This window comes from Thrips palmi, unplaced genomic scaffold, assembly GCF_012932325.1.
Source record: "Thrips palmi isolate BJ-2018 unplaced genomic scaffold, TpBJ-2018v1 HiC_scaffold_10, whole genome shotgun sequence".
Lineage (NCBI taxonomy): Eukaryota > Metazoa > Arthropoda > Insecta > Thysanoptera > Thripidae > Thrips > Thrips palmi.
In genome coordinates, this window is record NW_023144621.1 from 2,079,086 (window position 1) to 2,092,576 (window position 13,491).

The window sequence follows — 13,491 nt, forward strand, 5'->3', positions numbered from 1 at the left end:
GAAATGTGAAGATTTGACTGCCTTCTTTTTTCTCTGAGCATTAACGATATTGATGTGTCATCAGCTTGCTGAGACAGTGCATGTTACTCGTAAAGTATAGGTCTGTTTCTCTGCTGATGTAACATTTACATTTACAATGATCGTGAGCATCGGAAAAAACGAAATTATTTATTTGGTTTTATTATTTAAGGCTTTTTGCTGTGGTTGGTATCGTTTTTGCTTCATCTTAAGTCTTCTTTATGTAACTTACTTGGACTTGTTTCTCTCCATGAAAGAGCCTGTGGGCTTTTCTATGGGTCTCAGTTTATGGGTCAACATTTTATCGCCTTCAGTTCAACAAAGTGGATATGTGCCCACTGCAATTTTCAGGCGTTTGAATTGCCTGAGGTCCGGATTTCAGTACTTTTGCGACTTTGGAGGCCTGCATTATGATTGGTCATCTATCGTTTTCGTAGTTTCGTTGTTTAAAATGTGTGGGTCTACTATTAAAATCTGTCTTTGTGATTCGTAAGGCGAAAGTAGTTTCCTTTCTTAACCTTGATCAGCCGCAAATTAGCTATTTCACATTCAAGCGAAAGTGCCATTTTGTTTCATCCATTTCAACGTGAGGTCACACCTGAAATGAGAAGGCCTAGATTTACGCACGCGCAGCGCACGTTTCGACACTAAATGCACTATTTATGACCCATTCACTCTAAATGTTCCACAGTGAAGATTCTCCATATTATGGCGACAATGTTCCATATTATGGTGGTGCAGCAGACTTAGTAACATACCATTGAGAATTCACTGTACCTTATAGATATTTTGATGAATTTCGTTGGTATTATGGAGAAAATCTCCACCATAATATGTTGGTTTCACCGTAAGACATTTAAAACTGTGTTGACACTGTTTTCTTCGAGTGCTTTCATCACAGTTCTTGAGCGTTGTTTTGGTTTATTTGATAGAACTCAAATTCTCGTAAGGCAAGGGAGATCCCTCAAGCCGTTGACTTAATCAATAGGCGAGAGCGGCCCATACCCAGTCATTATCGGTCCTAAGACATTTAAGGGGGGACCCTGGTGAAAAAATGAGCAAAATTCCCAAAAATAGTATTTTTAAAGTTCATAGATAAAAATGTGCATAGAAGGTTTCAGATTCAACAGGTTGAACACCTTTAAACTATGTTGGTAGTTCCTTCATCATTTGGAAAGAAATAACATTGAGATCAGTTGTCGTTGGCTTATATGCTCAACTTCACAGCTTTGCTCAGTCGACAAAAAATTTTGTCATAGAAAGACTTCCTGCGTTCCTGGTTGACAGCTACATGAGTCGTCTTGCATGGACTCTATTCATTGATGACTTGTCGACAAATTTTAGTGACGGAATCTTGATATCAGCCCTACTTTTTTTAACACACACCTAAAAGCTTAAAAAAAGGCAAAAAATTCACTTTTTTTAAGTGTTAAAATTTGAAAATTGACATCTCAGGACAGAAGTTGAAATTAAAAATTCCGTCACTTAAATCTCTTCTATACATCTTAAGGATAACCCAAAAAAGTTTTCAAGACTTTCCGTTCCAATGAAAGACGCAGGAAGATTTTTCCCCAACGCTCTAAAAAACACTAAAAAGCCACTTTTCTCAGAGACCGTTCAACATTTTGGATTGAATTTTGTTTTATGAACTCACCATAATGAACCTAATAATCAAGCAAAGTTTCAACTTTCTGGGATTATTTTAAAGCCTACTTAGTTTCACCAGGGTCCCCCCTTAAGCAAACTGAATTCGTAGCTTTTCTCTGAATTAATTTTTGTAGTGCTGAACTCACCGTTTCAAGTCTGTCAATGTTCCGGAAAAACTGTTCAAATTTGTGAATATAATTCTCAGTATCATGTTTGCTCAAAATATTTGCTTAATTTACAAGCAGAAAGCCGTTGTAGTGATTAACAAACACTGCTTTCATAACTTAAGGGGAGGTTCTACTGAAAATCTTACTTTCTTCAAATTGAGTCCCATTATCAATATTCATTGTAAATTTAAAGTATTTCATAGTAAATAGTTAAATTTGAAGTTTGGAGAGCAATACCTAGCCCCCAACCCAGTCGAAGAGGAATTTTCTGCTATTTCCAGTCGTAACTTAAAAAATTCTCCTACGCAAAGTTTTTTAACGTAAACTGATGTTCTGGGCATTTTTCACTTCTTTGGTTCATAATTGATAAACCGTGGCATTAGTAAGATACTGGGACCATTACAAAACCATAAGCTGTGTTTTTAAGACAGCATGTCAATAAAATTTCAAGAAAATGTTAAAATTTCTGATATTTTAGTGACTTTTTTTCTGAAAAGCAACGCCAAAATAAATTTGTTGGGTCCCATGTCTTGGTGATGCCACGCTTTATTGCATATGAGCCAAAGAAGTGAAAAATGTCCAGAACATCAGTTTACGTTGAAATGCTTTGCGTAGGAGAATTTTTTAAGATATTGCTACAATAGGCTGAAAAAACCTCTTCGACTGGATTTGGAGGGAGGTATTGGGCTCTAAATTTCATGTTTGACTATTAACTATGTATTACTATACATCTGCAACAAATTTTTACACTGGGTCTCAATTTGAAAAATGCAATATTTTCAGTAGAACCTCCCCTTAACATGAGGCAAAGTTGGCTGAAGGTTAAGGGTACGTACTTTTAAAAGTACTTCCAAAAGTATCTCCGCACAAATTCGAGACACAAGCAAAATAACTTACCTCTTGAAAAGATGTCAGAAGTTAAGGATTATAGCTTTAACTCTTACAATACCGTTATGATGCCCTGTTTTTTTTTTGTTTTTTTTTGGAGGGGGGGGGCTAGTTGTTTTCCCCTCGGGGTGTCATGGCGGATAGAGGCGTTGGCGATTGTTGACCCCTTCAGGGCTGCCTGCTGTTTGTGAGTAAATTTGTTAAATGGCTGGCTAACTGTCGTCCGTATGGTTATGCAGTTTTAAAATATGCCCAGTATATTTACTTCATGTCTCTTTCAAGTAGTACCACACTCTAAATGTCTTACAATGAAATTTGGCCTATGTTATTCGTTACTAAATTTTACACCAAAACACGCGAGAAATGCTAAACTGGCTAAATTTGACACTCCGAGGGCATATTTCAGCATTTTCCTATTGAGTATCCCACTAACCTTAGTGGAATTTTCATAGATAGTTCAGGTACATGTTTTGGGAAGGTGCTGTCAGCGACGCAGCGATCCACTGCCCTCCGGGGCGGATTGGTGCAGCCCAAAAGCGTCGTAGTTGGGTCCAGGTCGGCCTTCCGCGCGGTGGCGGAGGAGCGCGTTCAGAGCGCCGTTTCGGTCATAACAGTTCGAGATACGGCAAAACGCTTGAAATTTAAGTCCTTCGGCCATCAAAATGACGTGTTTACTTGGAAGACAATTTTCAAATTCCGAAATCAGCTGATTTTTGAAATTTGCACTTAGGCCCCTCAGGCTCGCCCATGCGATATCGTAGCACCACCAAACTTTGGCAGAGGTTTTTTCTCACCATTTGGAACAATTTGGCACCACGAACTTTTGTCTCTGTTCAATATGAAAAAAATAAGGGACGGTCTACTGCCACAGTAGCAAATCCAATACAAGCTACCTATTTGGGCGGTAATATTAGCTTAAATGTATGGTCAAAGGCAGTTAAATACGATGGGTCCTATGAAAAAAGACCGCTATGCTTTGCATCGTTTTAACAAAGGCTATGCTTTGCATCGGTTGAACAAAGACCGATATGCATTTGAGGTTAGATCGCCCTCTCATTTCCCGAACAAATGTGAGATGATAGTGTGTTCATTTTGTGCATAAAACATAAGAGAATCAGAAAATTTCAAATTCCAGTCCGCGATCTCATTACCTCAATTGAAAATCGCGTTTCTAATGGGAAAGGGAGAAGCGGCCAAAAGCATGGCGGTCTTTGTTCAACGGATGCAAAGCATGGCGGTCTTTGTTCAACCGACGCAAAGCATAGCGGTCTTTGTTCATAGGACCCATCGAATAGACCTCCCAAAAAAACAGTACATTTACTTCCATAGAAAATTTGTCTCTGGTCACCACGGACTTACTTAAAATACTTCGGTACGCGCCCCACACATGCGGGGGGTCTGGGGGCGGAGCCCCCAGCGAGTGACGATGATAGAGCGTGATATGTTGTCACTCTCGCTCGATTGGACGTGACGTCCCACCGCGGGAATGAGAGCGCACGCCGTCGATGTGAAGTCGTGCGACAACGTATGGTCCCACCGGATAAGCATCTGCTATCGATTGTGTTAGACTCGACTCACCCGGGACACCATTCTGCGCCAGCGTCACGGTGACTCCCAACCTACAGTATACCCCACCCCCAATTCTGCCCCCTAACGACTTTCTGTGCCCCAGGTCCATCTCACCACGTAGACCAAATCCTTTGAGGTCGCGAGATGGGAATGATGCCAGCGAAATGTTAACGGCAGAATCGAGAAGGAAGAAAGGCACGTAAGACTAGGTGAGCGAACAGGGCTACACTCTTAGCCTAAATCACCAAGCTTTTACCAAGGTAGCGGAAAGCTTGGTACTAGCTTGGCCGAGCTTGGTTGGAGGTGGGTGGACTCGAAGGTGGCCGTCCGTAAGAGGATTAGGGGCTCGTCAGGTAGACCTGCCGCCGGGAAGCTTGGAAGATTCCTTGGGGGCTACCAAGCTTCTGGGGGCGAGGGGTAGGGCGCGGGAAGGGGGAAGGGGGTCTTCGACAGTACTGCGCTCTGGCGGCCGAGTAGTGAACGTTGCCTCGCGGGGAAATACGGATGGAGCTTGCGCTGATTGGAGGAGGGTGACGGGAGGAGGGGAGGGGGATGGGGGACCTGAGACTGGCGGGGTCAGGTAGTCCGACGGGTCCGACTCTGGTCGTGTGTGGCTTTCGTTCCTTCGAGGGTCACGCGCAGTAGTAGTCGAGTGGTAAGGCGATGGCACTGTGATCGGACGGCCCGGGTTCAAGCCCGGGTCGCTGCCGACACAGGTGGACCGGAGCAAGTCACTTGACTATGGGGAGAGGTTCAAGTTAGGATAGGATAGGTTAGGATAGGGTTCAGGTCAGGCGTAGGTAGGAGAGGAGGATACACCATTACACAAGTACAACTGAGAGTCAAATAAAATTTAAATTTTTTTTCGCTGCACCAGCTTGCTAAGCGGAGGCGTCTCGCCACACACACGCGGGCCCCTGAATGTAGGCAACCCGTCTCGTGCGTCACGCGAGCTCTGCGTGGCCTGTCAACCGCCCGGCAGGTAGGCATCCCCACCTACACCACCTTGGGACTCACCAAGGAAGCTTGGTCCTCACCAAGGTTCCCTGCCCCCGCCCCTCCCCTCCCCACCTGTCCGCACTGCATGCGTACTGGGCCGCCACGCCGCGCCACGCCCGGGAGCTGTCAAACCCTCATCAAAAGCCTCGCTAAGCCGCCTTGGTGCAGGGGCCACCAAGCAAAAGCTTGGTGGAACCTTGGCGGAGTTGGACCAAGCAGAAGCTTGGTGATTTAGGCTAAGAGTGTACATGCTTCTTGATGTTTTGTGTTTTATCAAATTACGCCAAATTTCCAGAGTTATCGAAAGGAGGGGGACATAACACGAAATGCAAGGTTTTCTGGCTGGTAAAAGTTGACGGCGTTATGTAAAAATACTCACATTTTGCACACCGAGACAAGAAAAATCAAAGAACAAAGTTAACACAACGCTTCGCCGATATCAGCGAGCGTACCCTGGACTTGCAGGACGCTTTTGCACTGTCCTGAAGCTAGCGGGCGAACCGTTGAGCTGCAACGCTGAGCATTCCTGATACCTGAAGGTGTGACCGGAGCTAGAACGAACTCGTTCCGATTTTTATTGGTATTATTGTTACAAAAACTAAGCTCGAAAATTTAAAAAAACAAAACAAAAAAAAACAGCAATTCAGTCATGTTTGAAGTTTGAAAATGAAAAATCTCATGGAAGAATGGAGGTATTAAAATTCCCAGTTCGTGCCATAGCGGCACATCGTCGAAATCTCTCAGCGAAATAAATTGCGTCTTATGAGGCCTTCGGACGAGTTAAAAATTTTAATTCCGAGCAAAGCGAGTTCAAAGTCTGAGAAACTGCGCTTGTACCTCATGCAGATGTTAAGCTTCCATGATTTAGAAAGCAAAATTTACCGATTTACGAGACGCGGTTTTCAACATTCGACGAGGAGAAGAACGCGTTAGTTTTGAAGACGAAATTTGAGTATTTGACTGATTTTGAGTGGTGTCCCATCCCTCCTTGATGTTCTCCACAACGTTTATTTTCTTTTTGTAACGAATAATATGTCTACCGCCGCTATACAAAACCGAACAGGAAATAGGAAAAGAAAGCGGTCGAAAACAAAAGTGGTCGGAACCCCTGAAAATTGAGGGTTTTGGCCGCAATCGAGTGATTCTTCCCCCTTGAGATGCATGAAATGGGCTTCAGTTGAGAAGATACATCCCCACTTTTCCCACATTTTATTTAGCTTGCGTGACTGAACCGAATCATATAACCCAGGGTGCTGCAACACGCCAGTGCGCGTGTGGGGCGATGCTCGACGCACCTTCTTCCAGTGCTGCCTGGGCGATATTACGATCAGGCCAGTCGCCTCTACCTGGGTCACTGGGAGCGAAACGTTCTGTGAGCAAAAGAGTCTCGATCATTAAGACACTTCATGCAAACACAACAAAATGGGAAAATGTGGGGAATTACATCGACGGCTGTAACAAAATTACTTCGAGATCTTTGACACGTGAAACACTTATGTCAGGAATTCCCGCAACGACATAATTCTCTGGCTAGACGATCCGTGACAAATTTCTGTACCACTAACGTATAAAACTTATGTGGGCGACTAAAAGGTTCTCCTCTTGAAAGATTAAAAATTGTATTACTTGTTTAGTGTGGAGCTTCTGAAAAAGTCAGTCAGCGGTCGGCTGCAGAGCCTCCGCCACGATGCCGTTGTTTCACACCGTGAGCGAGGAGGCCGTCAGGACGCTGTCCCATGATTGTGGAACTTGGACGCTAGGCTTCCCCATGTGGGTCGCTAGGTCGCTTGGGCTTTGCCCTTTCGTCTGTCAGAGTGGAGAGCTGCAGATGTCGAAGGGCTGGTACAGGTGAGCTGAATCGTTTTAAGGGGCAGTAGCACTTTGTGCACCCTTTTTTCTATTTTTTTTTTTTTCGATTTTCCTGTTTGCTCATCAATGAAAAAGACTTGCATGAATGCTACAGACAAACGGCGGTAACCGTGTAAACAATCAAACTCGTTGATAAAAAATTTCAAAAAAAAAAAAAAATGGTTTAGCATCAAGTGAGGCATTTATATGAAGCACGTAAAAAAGGTCTCCAAAATTATTCATGGTGTCACTGCGCGCAGGATTTTAGCCAACGTTTTTAGCTTGTTTGCAATCGGTGAAATGCATCTGAAAGAGCATAAAATTGTCCACAAAATGAAGCACGGGGGTTAATATCGGACCGTATCGGACGAAAAATACTACTAGATACTTACACTGGTAAAACTAAAGCGTAACTCTATGCTTGAGTCAAGCATAAAGTTACGCTTGAAGACGTTACGCTTGAAATGAAGCATACTCTGGAAATTTCCCCATGCATTTAGACAGGCGGAATCTTGGAGGAAGAGCCTGTTACGCTTGATTTCAAGCTTAAACTGACTACGCTTGAAAACTGAGGGTAATACTACGCTTTAGTTTTACCAGTGTAGTATCGGTCAAGAAAATCTTTTAGAAAAATGACATTTTTCTACCAGTGTTTTTTGTCTGATTTGAGCCCCCGAGACACATTTTCTGGGAAATTTTGTGCTCTTAAAGCTGCACTTTTCTGATTGCAAAAAAGTTGAAAGCCTGTCCGTCTACCCTGTTTCATAGTCTTTCTTTTCTTTCATATCCGTTCCAGGTACAGTTTGGTGTTCAACATTGCTGTATCTGGTTTAAGCCTATTAACGAGATTTACCTCTGCTCTGCTGTTCTTTGCTTTTATATCTGCTGATGTGGAGAAGCTAACAGCTCTGAGAATTTTAGAGTGGGCGTCCAGCGTGGCGTATGTCGTCGCATGCTACCTGACTTCCTTTCCTTTCGGACGGCGGATGGAGATCAAGCTCCTCACTTTCCGTCAAGTTCTTTCCACCGTAGCTGCAGCAAAGATGTCAAGGCACACTCTACTTTTCATAGTACTCTCCTGGCTCCGCTTCTGTACCTCCCTTTTGAACGAAATGGAAGGGATACTGCATGTAGATATTTGGACATGCTTGCTTCGCTTGCACGTAAGTAGTACGGTGCCTCGTAATAGGGTATTCCAACGCCCTCCCAGAACGGAAGCGAGAAGAACGACAACAGCAGTCAAAAATGGCAGTTAATATGCGAAATCTACGCGGCGGATGAACTTGGCCGCGTAAATTTCTCATCAAAACTGCCATCTATCACTTCCGTTCTGGAAGAACATTGGAATACCCTATTTCTAACCGCCGTTTTTGGCTTGGGTCTACACTGCAAAGCTTACCTTTGACCCAAAAAAAGGAGGGTAACGTCGTTGGTCGTGTACTAATATCGGACTACACGCTGAGGCCGATTTAAAAAAATCCCGTTCAAATGCGACATGTTTGTGGTCATCTAGTGGCCTTGAGCCCCCATTTTGCCAAGAAAAAAAGGAGAGGGAGTCAGAAATTGGGATTCACCCCTCTGCATATTGTGTGACAGATTGAAATGACGAAAGGTTTCCCCCTGTGTTTGGTCCCCGCGCCATGGGAGCGTCAGGCAGCCGGGGGTTCCGAGAGGCCCACCGACCGGCCGGGAGATATCCATGCCGAAATTCCTGGTCTAGCCCCACAAGCGCCCACAAGTTTAATCCCATCAGGATTTTCTGTTTGGATTTCTGATTTCCCATTGTTTATCAGGAATTATTTCCGATTGTCGATCAGAAAAATCCTGATTGTCAATCAGAAAAATACTGATGGAGTCAGGTGCGGTTTAAGGAGGCCCCGACAGGGAGAGCGATTGATTGTTGGCTGAGCGATAGCGAAGCCAGTTACTCAGGTGGGGTTGAAAAGTTTTTCCTGTCTGCGTGCGTGCGTGCGTGTGTGTGTGCGTGTCCGCACTACTCCTCCTGAACGGCTCGACCGATTTTGGTGAGATTTTGCACACTTTTTAGGTATGTCCTTGGCTCGTCACACGCGAAATTTCACAATCCTAGCTCAACTGGTTCAGTTTTTATAGTTGAAAAACACCTAAAAAGCGGCGAAAAATCGAGTTTTCTGCAGATAGATCACTCCTGTCTCGGAGAAAGGGGGGTCTGGGGGAAGGAGCCCCCCAGCCTCGACAATTTAAAAAGTTGCAAGGGTCAAGATCGTGTTATCTGTAGATGAAGCATCTCTGTCTAGAATGTAGGGGGGTCTGGGGGCCGGAGCCCCCCAGCATGCAACAAGTTAAAAAAATTACCGATAACGGACGAGGGCGATTCCATGCCAAACCAACGAACGCTTGGAATTTCATCTCTCCGATTTTGATGAAACTTATTTTGGGGTAGGGGTCATCATAAAAAGACCCCCTGCCAAAGGGTTTTGCGATATCTCACCCCGTTTGGCTGTGACAAAATCAAGTTTAGCCTTAGTCAAATCATGATATTTTCTTAAATTTCCTCTTTTCTGGCTGATTTTTGGATTTTTTTCCATAGTGTTTTTTACGTAAGAGAGCTGGGGAACGCGATGAAAACGGTTTCGAGACGATTGGGTGAAGTTTTGATGCCAAAATTTTCATTTTTCGTCATATTTTTTCGAAAAATTGCCATTCCCAAAATAGCTCATCTTCGATTTCGACCTACTTTTACCAAATGATCTCCTAGCAAGTGGAACAAAACCCTAAAGGTTTGGTCGGCCGCCCATAGGATCTGAGAAATCGCAAAACCAATTTGTAAAATCACCAAAATCGTGTATTTAGGTGGTGGTGGTGGTGTGGGTTCTTGCCTGCGCTGCGCAGCCGTCTGTTCTGGTCAACATCGACTTCCCCGCTCGGCGTGCGAAGGAAAACCACCCGCCAGGAGCGCCTGTGAAGCTCGATAGCAACCCGCAGGCCAGAGGCGCATGTGCGTGCGTTGGGTTGCCTACCTTCCATTACCATTACCACTGAGGGCTAGACCACACATGAGTTGACTGAACTTCACTTAAAAGCTAGACCACAATCAATCGTGTGTACAAGTCTATGTTCTTCTGTTAAATGGTGAACAATTCATGTTGTAGAGGCGGAAAAAGGGGGAGAGTAAAATTAGATAACGGTAAATACCCTTATTTACTCAATTTTAATTTTGTACGCAATGAAAAAAAACAACTCATTTTTTCAATTTTTTCGAGTTGATTACTAGAAGTTGCCATCTTACTCTGATCTTGTCTGTGCTAGATAGCATACAATATAGTTTATTTGGTGGAACAAAACTATTATAATTGAAATTTATTATTTTACCACTGGATTTTCCTACTGTTAAAATCTTGTTTTCAGGTTCCATCTATTACTATCTAACGAACAATATTGAAGAGCCTGTGCAGCTTGAAAATGTTCTAGCTAAAGTTAATATTATTAAAGTACCAAATAAACCATAGACTAACCATAGACTAAAGCTAAAACTTTGATATCCTGCCACAGCCAAACGGGGTGAGATATCGCAAAACCCTTTGGCAGGAGGTCTTTTTATGATGACCCCTACCCCCAAAAAAGGTTTCATCAAAATCGGAGAGATGAAATTCCAAGCGTTCGTTGGTTTGGGATGGAATAACGGACGAGCCATTGCCTGCCGAAGGCAGGCTAGCGCCGCAGGCCAAGATAGGTACGCCAGGCGCGGATTTGAGGAACAGGCAGCGAGACATCGCGGAGCCTGTTACGACAAGACGCGCGGTCTGGCGTAAACCTACCTTGTCTATTTTTTACTTATCTACAGGGGCATGTGATGCTCGTTGCATCCAATCAGGCGTTTACGGAATCTCACTGGGGGGGTCCGCCCCCCTCTTTCAAACCGAGCCTGCATTGAGTACTGACATCATAAAATTCCTGATTTCATAAGTCACACTGCCGAACAGAGATTTCACGATTTTTGATTGGCAATCAGATCTTTTCTGATAGGGTTTACTTATTTCTGATTGACAATCAGAACTTTCCTAACGTCTTTCCTGAATTCTGATTCAGAACTTTTCCGATTGGTTTTCTGATTTCTGATTGCCGCTCAGAAATCAGACACGAACATCAGAGAACTCCTATGGTGTCAAAATACAGAGGTGCAATAAATTGAAAGTTTTCAGGATCGGTTTCAAATTGACCACGGCCAATTGCATTTCACCCACATCGGATCATATTTACGAGCAAATCGAGGTCTGATCGCGAGCAACAATCGGACTTCTGATTCAATTTTTCGCCCCCCTCCCACAAAAAAGGCGTATTTGTATGTGCCCCATTGCCTTACCCATCAAAACTGTGTTTTCTTATTGCACTCTCAGCACGTTATTGACTTTTTTGCCCATTTTGTCAGTACTTATGCAAGTAATTTGTGCAACCATAATACGTACTTTTCCTTTCTTTATAAAGAACTACTTAGGAGATATTAAATAATGTACAGACAATTTGGTTTTATACATAATTTTAGAATTAGAAAGGAAATTAGTCATATATACTTAGAAAATACTAAGTATTACAGTTGCTTATACGAATGCGTAATTAATGAGGAAAAAGTCAGTAGCGTGCTGAGTGTGTGAAATCCTGACGAAATTTACACCAATGCCAGGTTTGAACCTTAAATTCAAATTCAATCTTATGTTCTTTTACATAGGCGTTGGTGCTCGGAACAGAGCAGGCAATGTTGATGTACGCGATAGATACTCTATCAAATCGCTATGATCACGTAAATCGAAAGCTTAAAGTGGTCAAGGATCAGATGGAGAGAGGTTCCGACGTGGGGACACAAGTGGAAGAGGTGAGAGTCGTAAGGATTGTGACCAAAATGCGAACCGACCAGAATGTATGGAGTGGATCCACGACATTTCACCCAAAGTCTTTCTCCCACCGCAAAAAAAATGCCCACGTCAATTTAACCCACCAGTTTTAGACCCACTCCCTTTATTCCGAAAAAAGGAGATCCAACCACCATTTGGAAGTCGTGTGGCAGTCTAAGAGCATTTTAACCGGAGTCAAAAGACCTCTTCCGTGGCTGTACGGAGTCAAGAAAAGAGAGGGACAAGAGATGTACGTTTCGATGCAAACCACCCTACGATTCCCAAAGGGGTTATTGTTTTTCGCCTGCCATCTGGGGTAAACGATGCAGAAAATGATTAATATTACGGTTTTTATTACACGTGTTTTCAAAGCTCCGGCCGAAGAACTTTACCTTCTTCACTGTGATGATTTCTAGAAGTTTTGATTACCTGTATATTAAGGCCCATTCAGGGATTTATATCTGCAGCATTTAAAACGAAACAAAATTGACTCAGAAAACGACTTAGTGTGCTGCAAATCTCGTCAACAAACACAAAGCATCGGCAATTACACAAAAAAAGAATTCATCCGCTTCCAATAGGGTATTCCAATGCTCTTCCAGAACGGAAGTGAGAGATGGCAGTTTTGATGAGAAATCTACGCTGCGAAGTTCATCCGCCGCGTAGATTTCGCATATTAACTGCCATTTTTGACTGCTGTTGTCTTTCTTCTCACTTCCGCTCTGGGAGGGCGTTGGAATACCCTATTCGCTTGTTTTCCATCGCATTAAATGTATTTTATATTTGTTCGTCAGGCGCGGATGCTGCACTCGGCTACGACGGACGCGTTGGGAATGGTGTGCGTCTGTTTCGGCAAACAAGTGGCTTTCATAGTACTCTATGAGCTCATTTACTCTATCCTGCTCATGTACGCAGGGCCGGTCCTTGTAGCTTTGCATTTAACCGTACCTGTCTTACGATCTTATTGGTATCGTTGCCTACACTATACTTTTATGGTAACATCATTGTCGCAGCCCTTATTTTTGGTGTGGTTTCTTCTTCGAGTTGATCGCGTAACCGATAAAGTGAGTAGTGGCTGTTTTTATTTACAAACACTTCAAAATGGTATTCAAGGTTCACAGTGTCAAAAAGAGGTAACTCAAAAAATGTACCACAGAAATACAGACTCTACGCAGACCTCAGCTCCACTTGAATTGCTTCCGAATTCCGCCTTGTTTGAGAGAACTACACCGCAAACCTAACTGTCTACTTGGCACGCACTTACAAATGCATGCTTGCAAGTACACACTTAAAAACGCATGCTTGGCGCCGTATAACTCCATGCTAAGCAGAGGCGTTTGTAGTGTGTACTTGCCAAGCATGCATTTGTAAGTGCATGCTTGGCCAAGCATGCGTTTGTTAGTGTGTACTTGCAAGCATGCATTTGTAAGCGTGTGCTAAGTAGACAGTTAGGTTTGTAGTGTAAAGTAAACATGGTACCGTAGTCC

The 13,491-nt window shown here is 43.5% G+C and overlaps 2 protein-coding genes across 19 annotated transcripts in view; both read left to right on the top strand.

The window, feature by feature from the left end:
* LOC117654295 (gastrula zinc finger protein XlCGF49.1-like) overlaps positions 1 to 13,491 on the top strand; it is a 346,548-nt gene that overhangs the window by 18,082 nt on the left and 314,975 nt on the right. The window lies entirely within an intron of this gene.
* Positions 8,234 to 13,491, top strand: part of LOC117654273 — a 32,806-nt gene continuing 27,548 nt past the window's right edge. For 2 of the 3 annotated variants that reach the window (XM_034400741.1, XM_034400742.1), the window contains exon 1: positions 8,234 to 8,299. In XM_034400741.1, the coding sequence (XP_034256632.1) occupies positions 8,249 to 8,299 (51 nt within the window). In that variant the 5' untranslated portion in view covers positions 8,234 to 8,248. Of the gene's footprint in view, positions 8,300 to 12,821; positions 13,069 to 13,491 lie in introns of those variants that run through there. The other variant, XM_034400740.1, reaches the window with a different exon arrangement.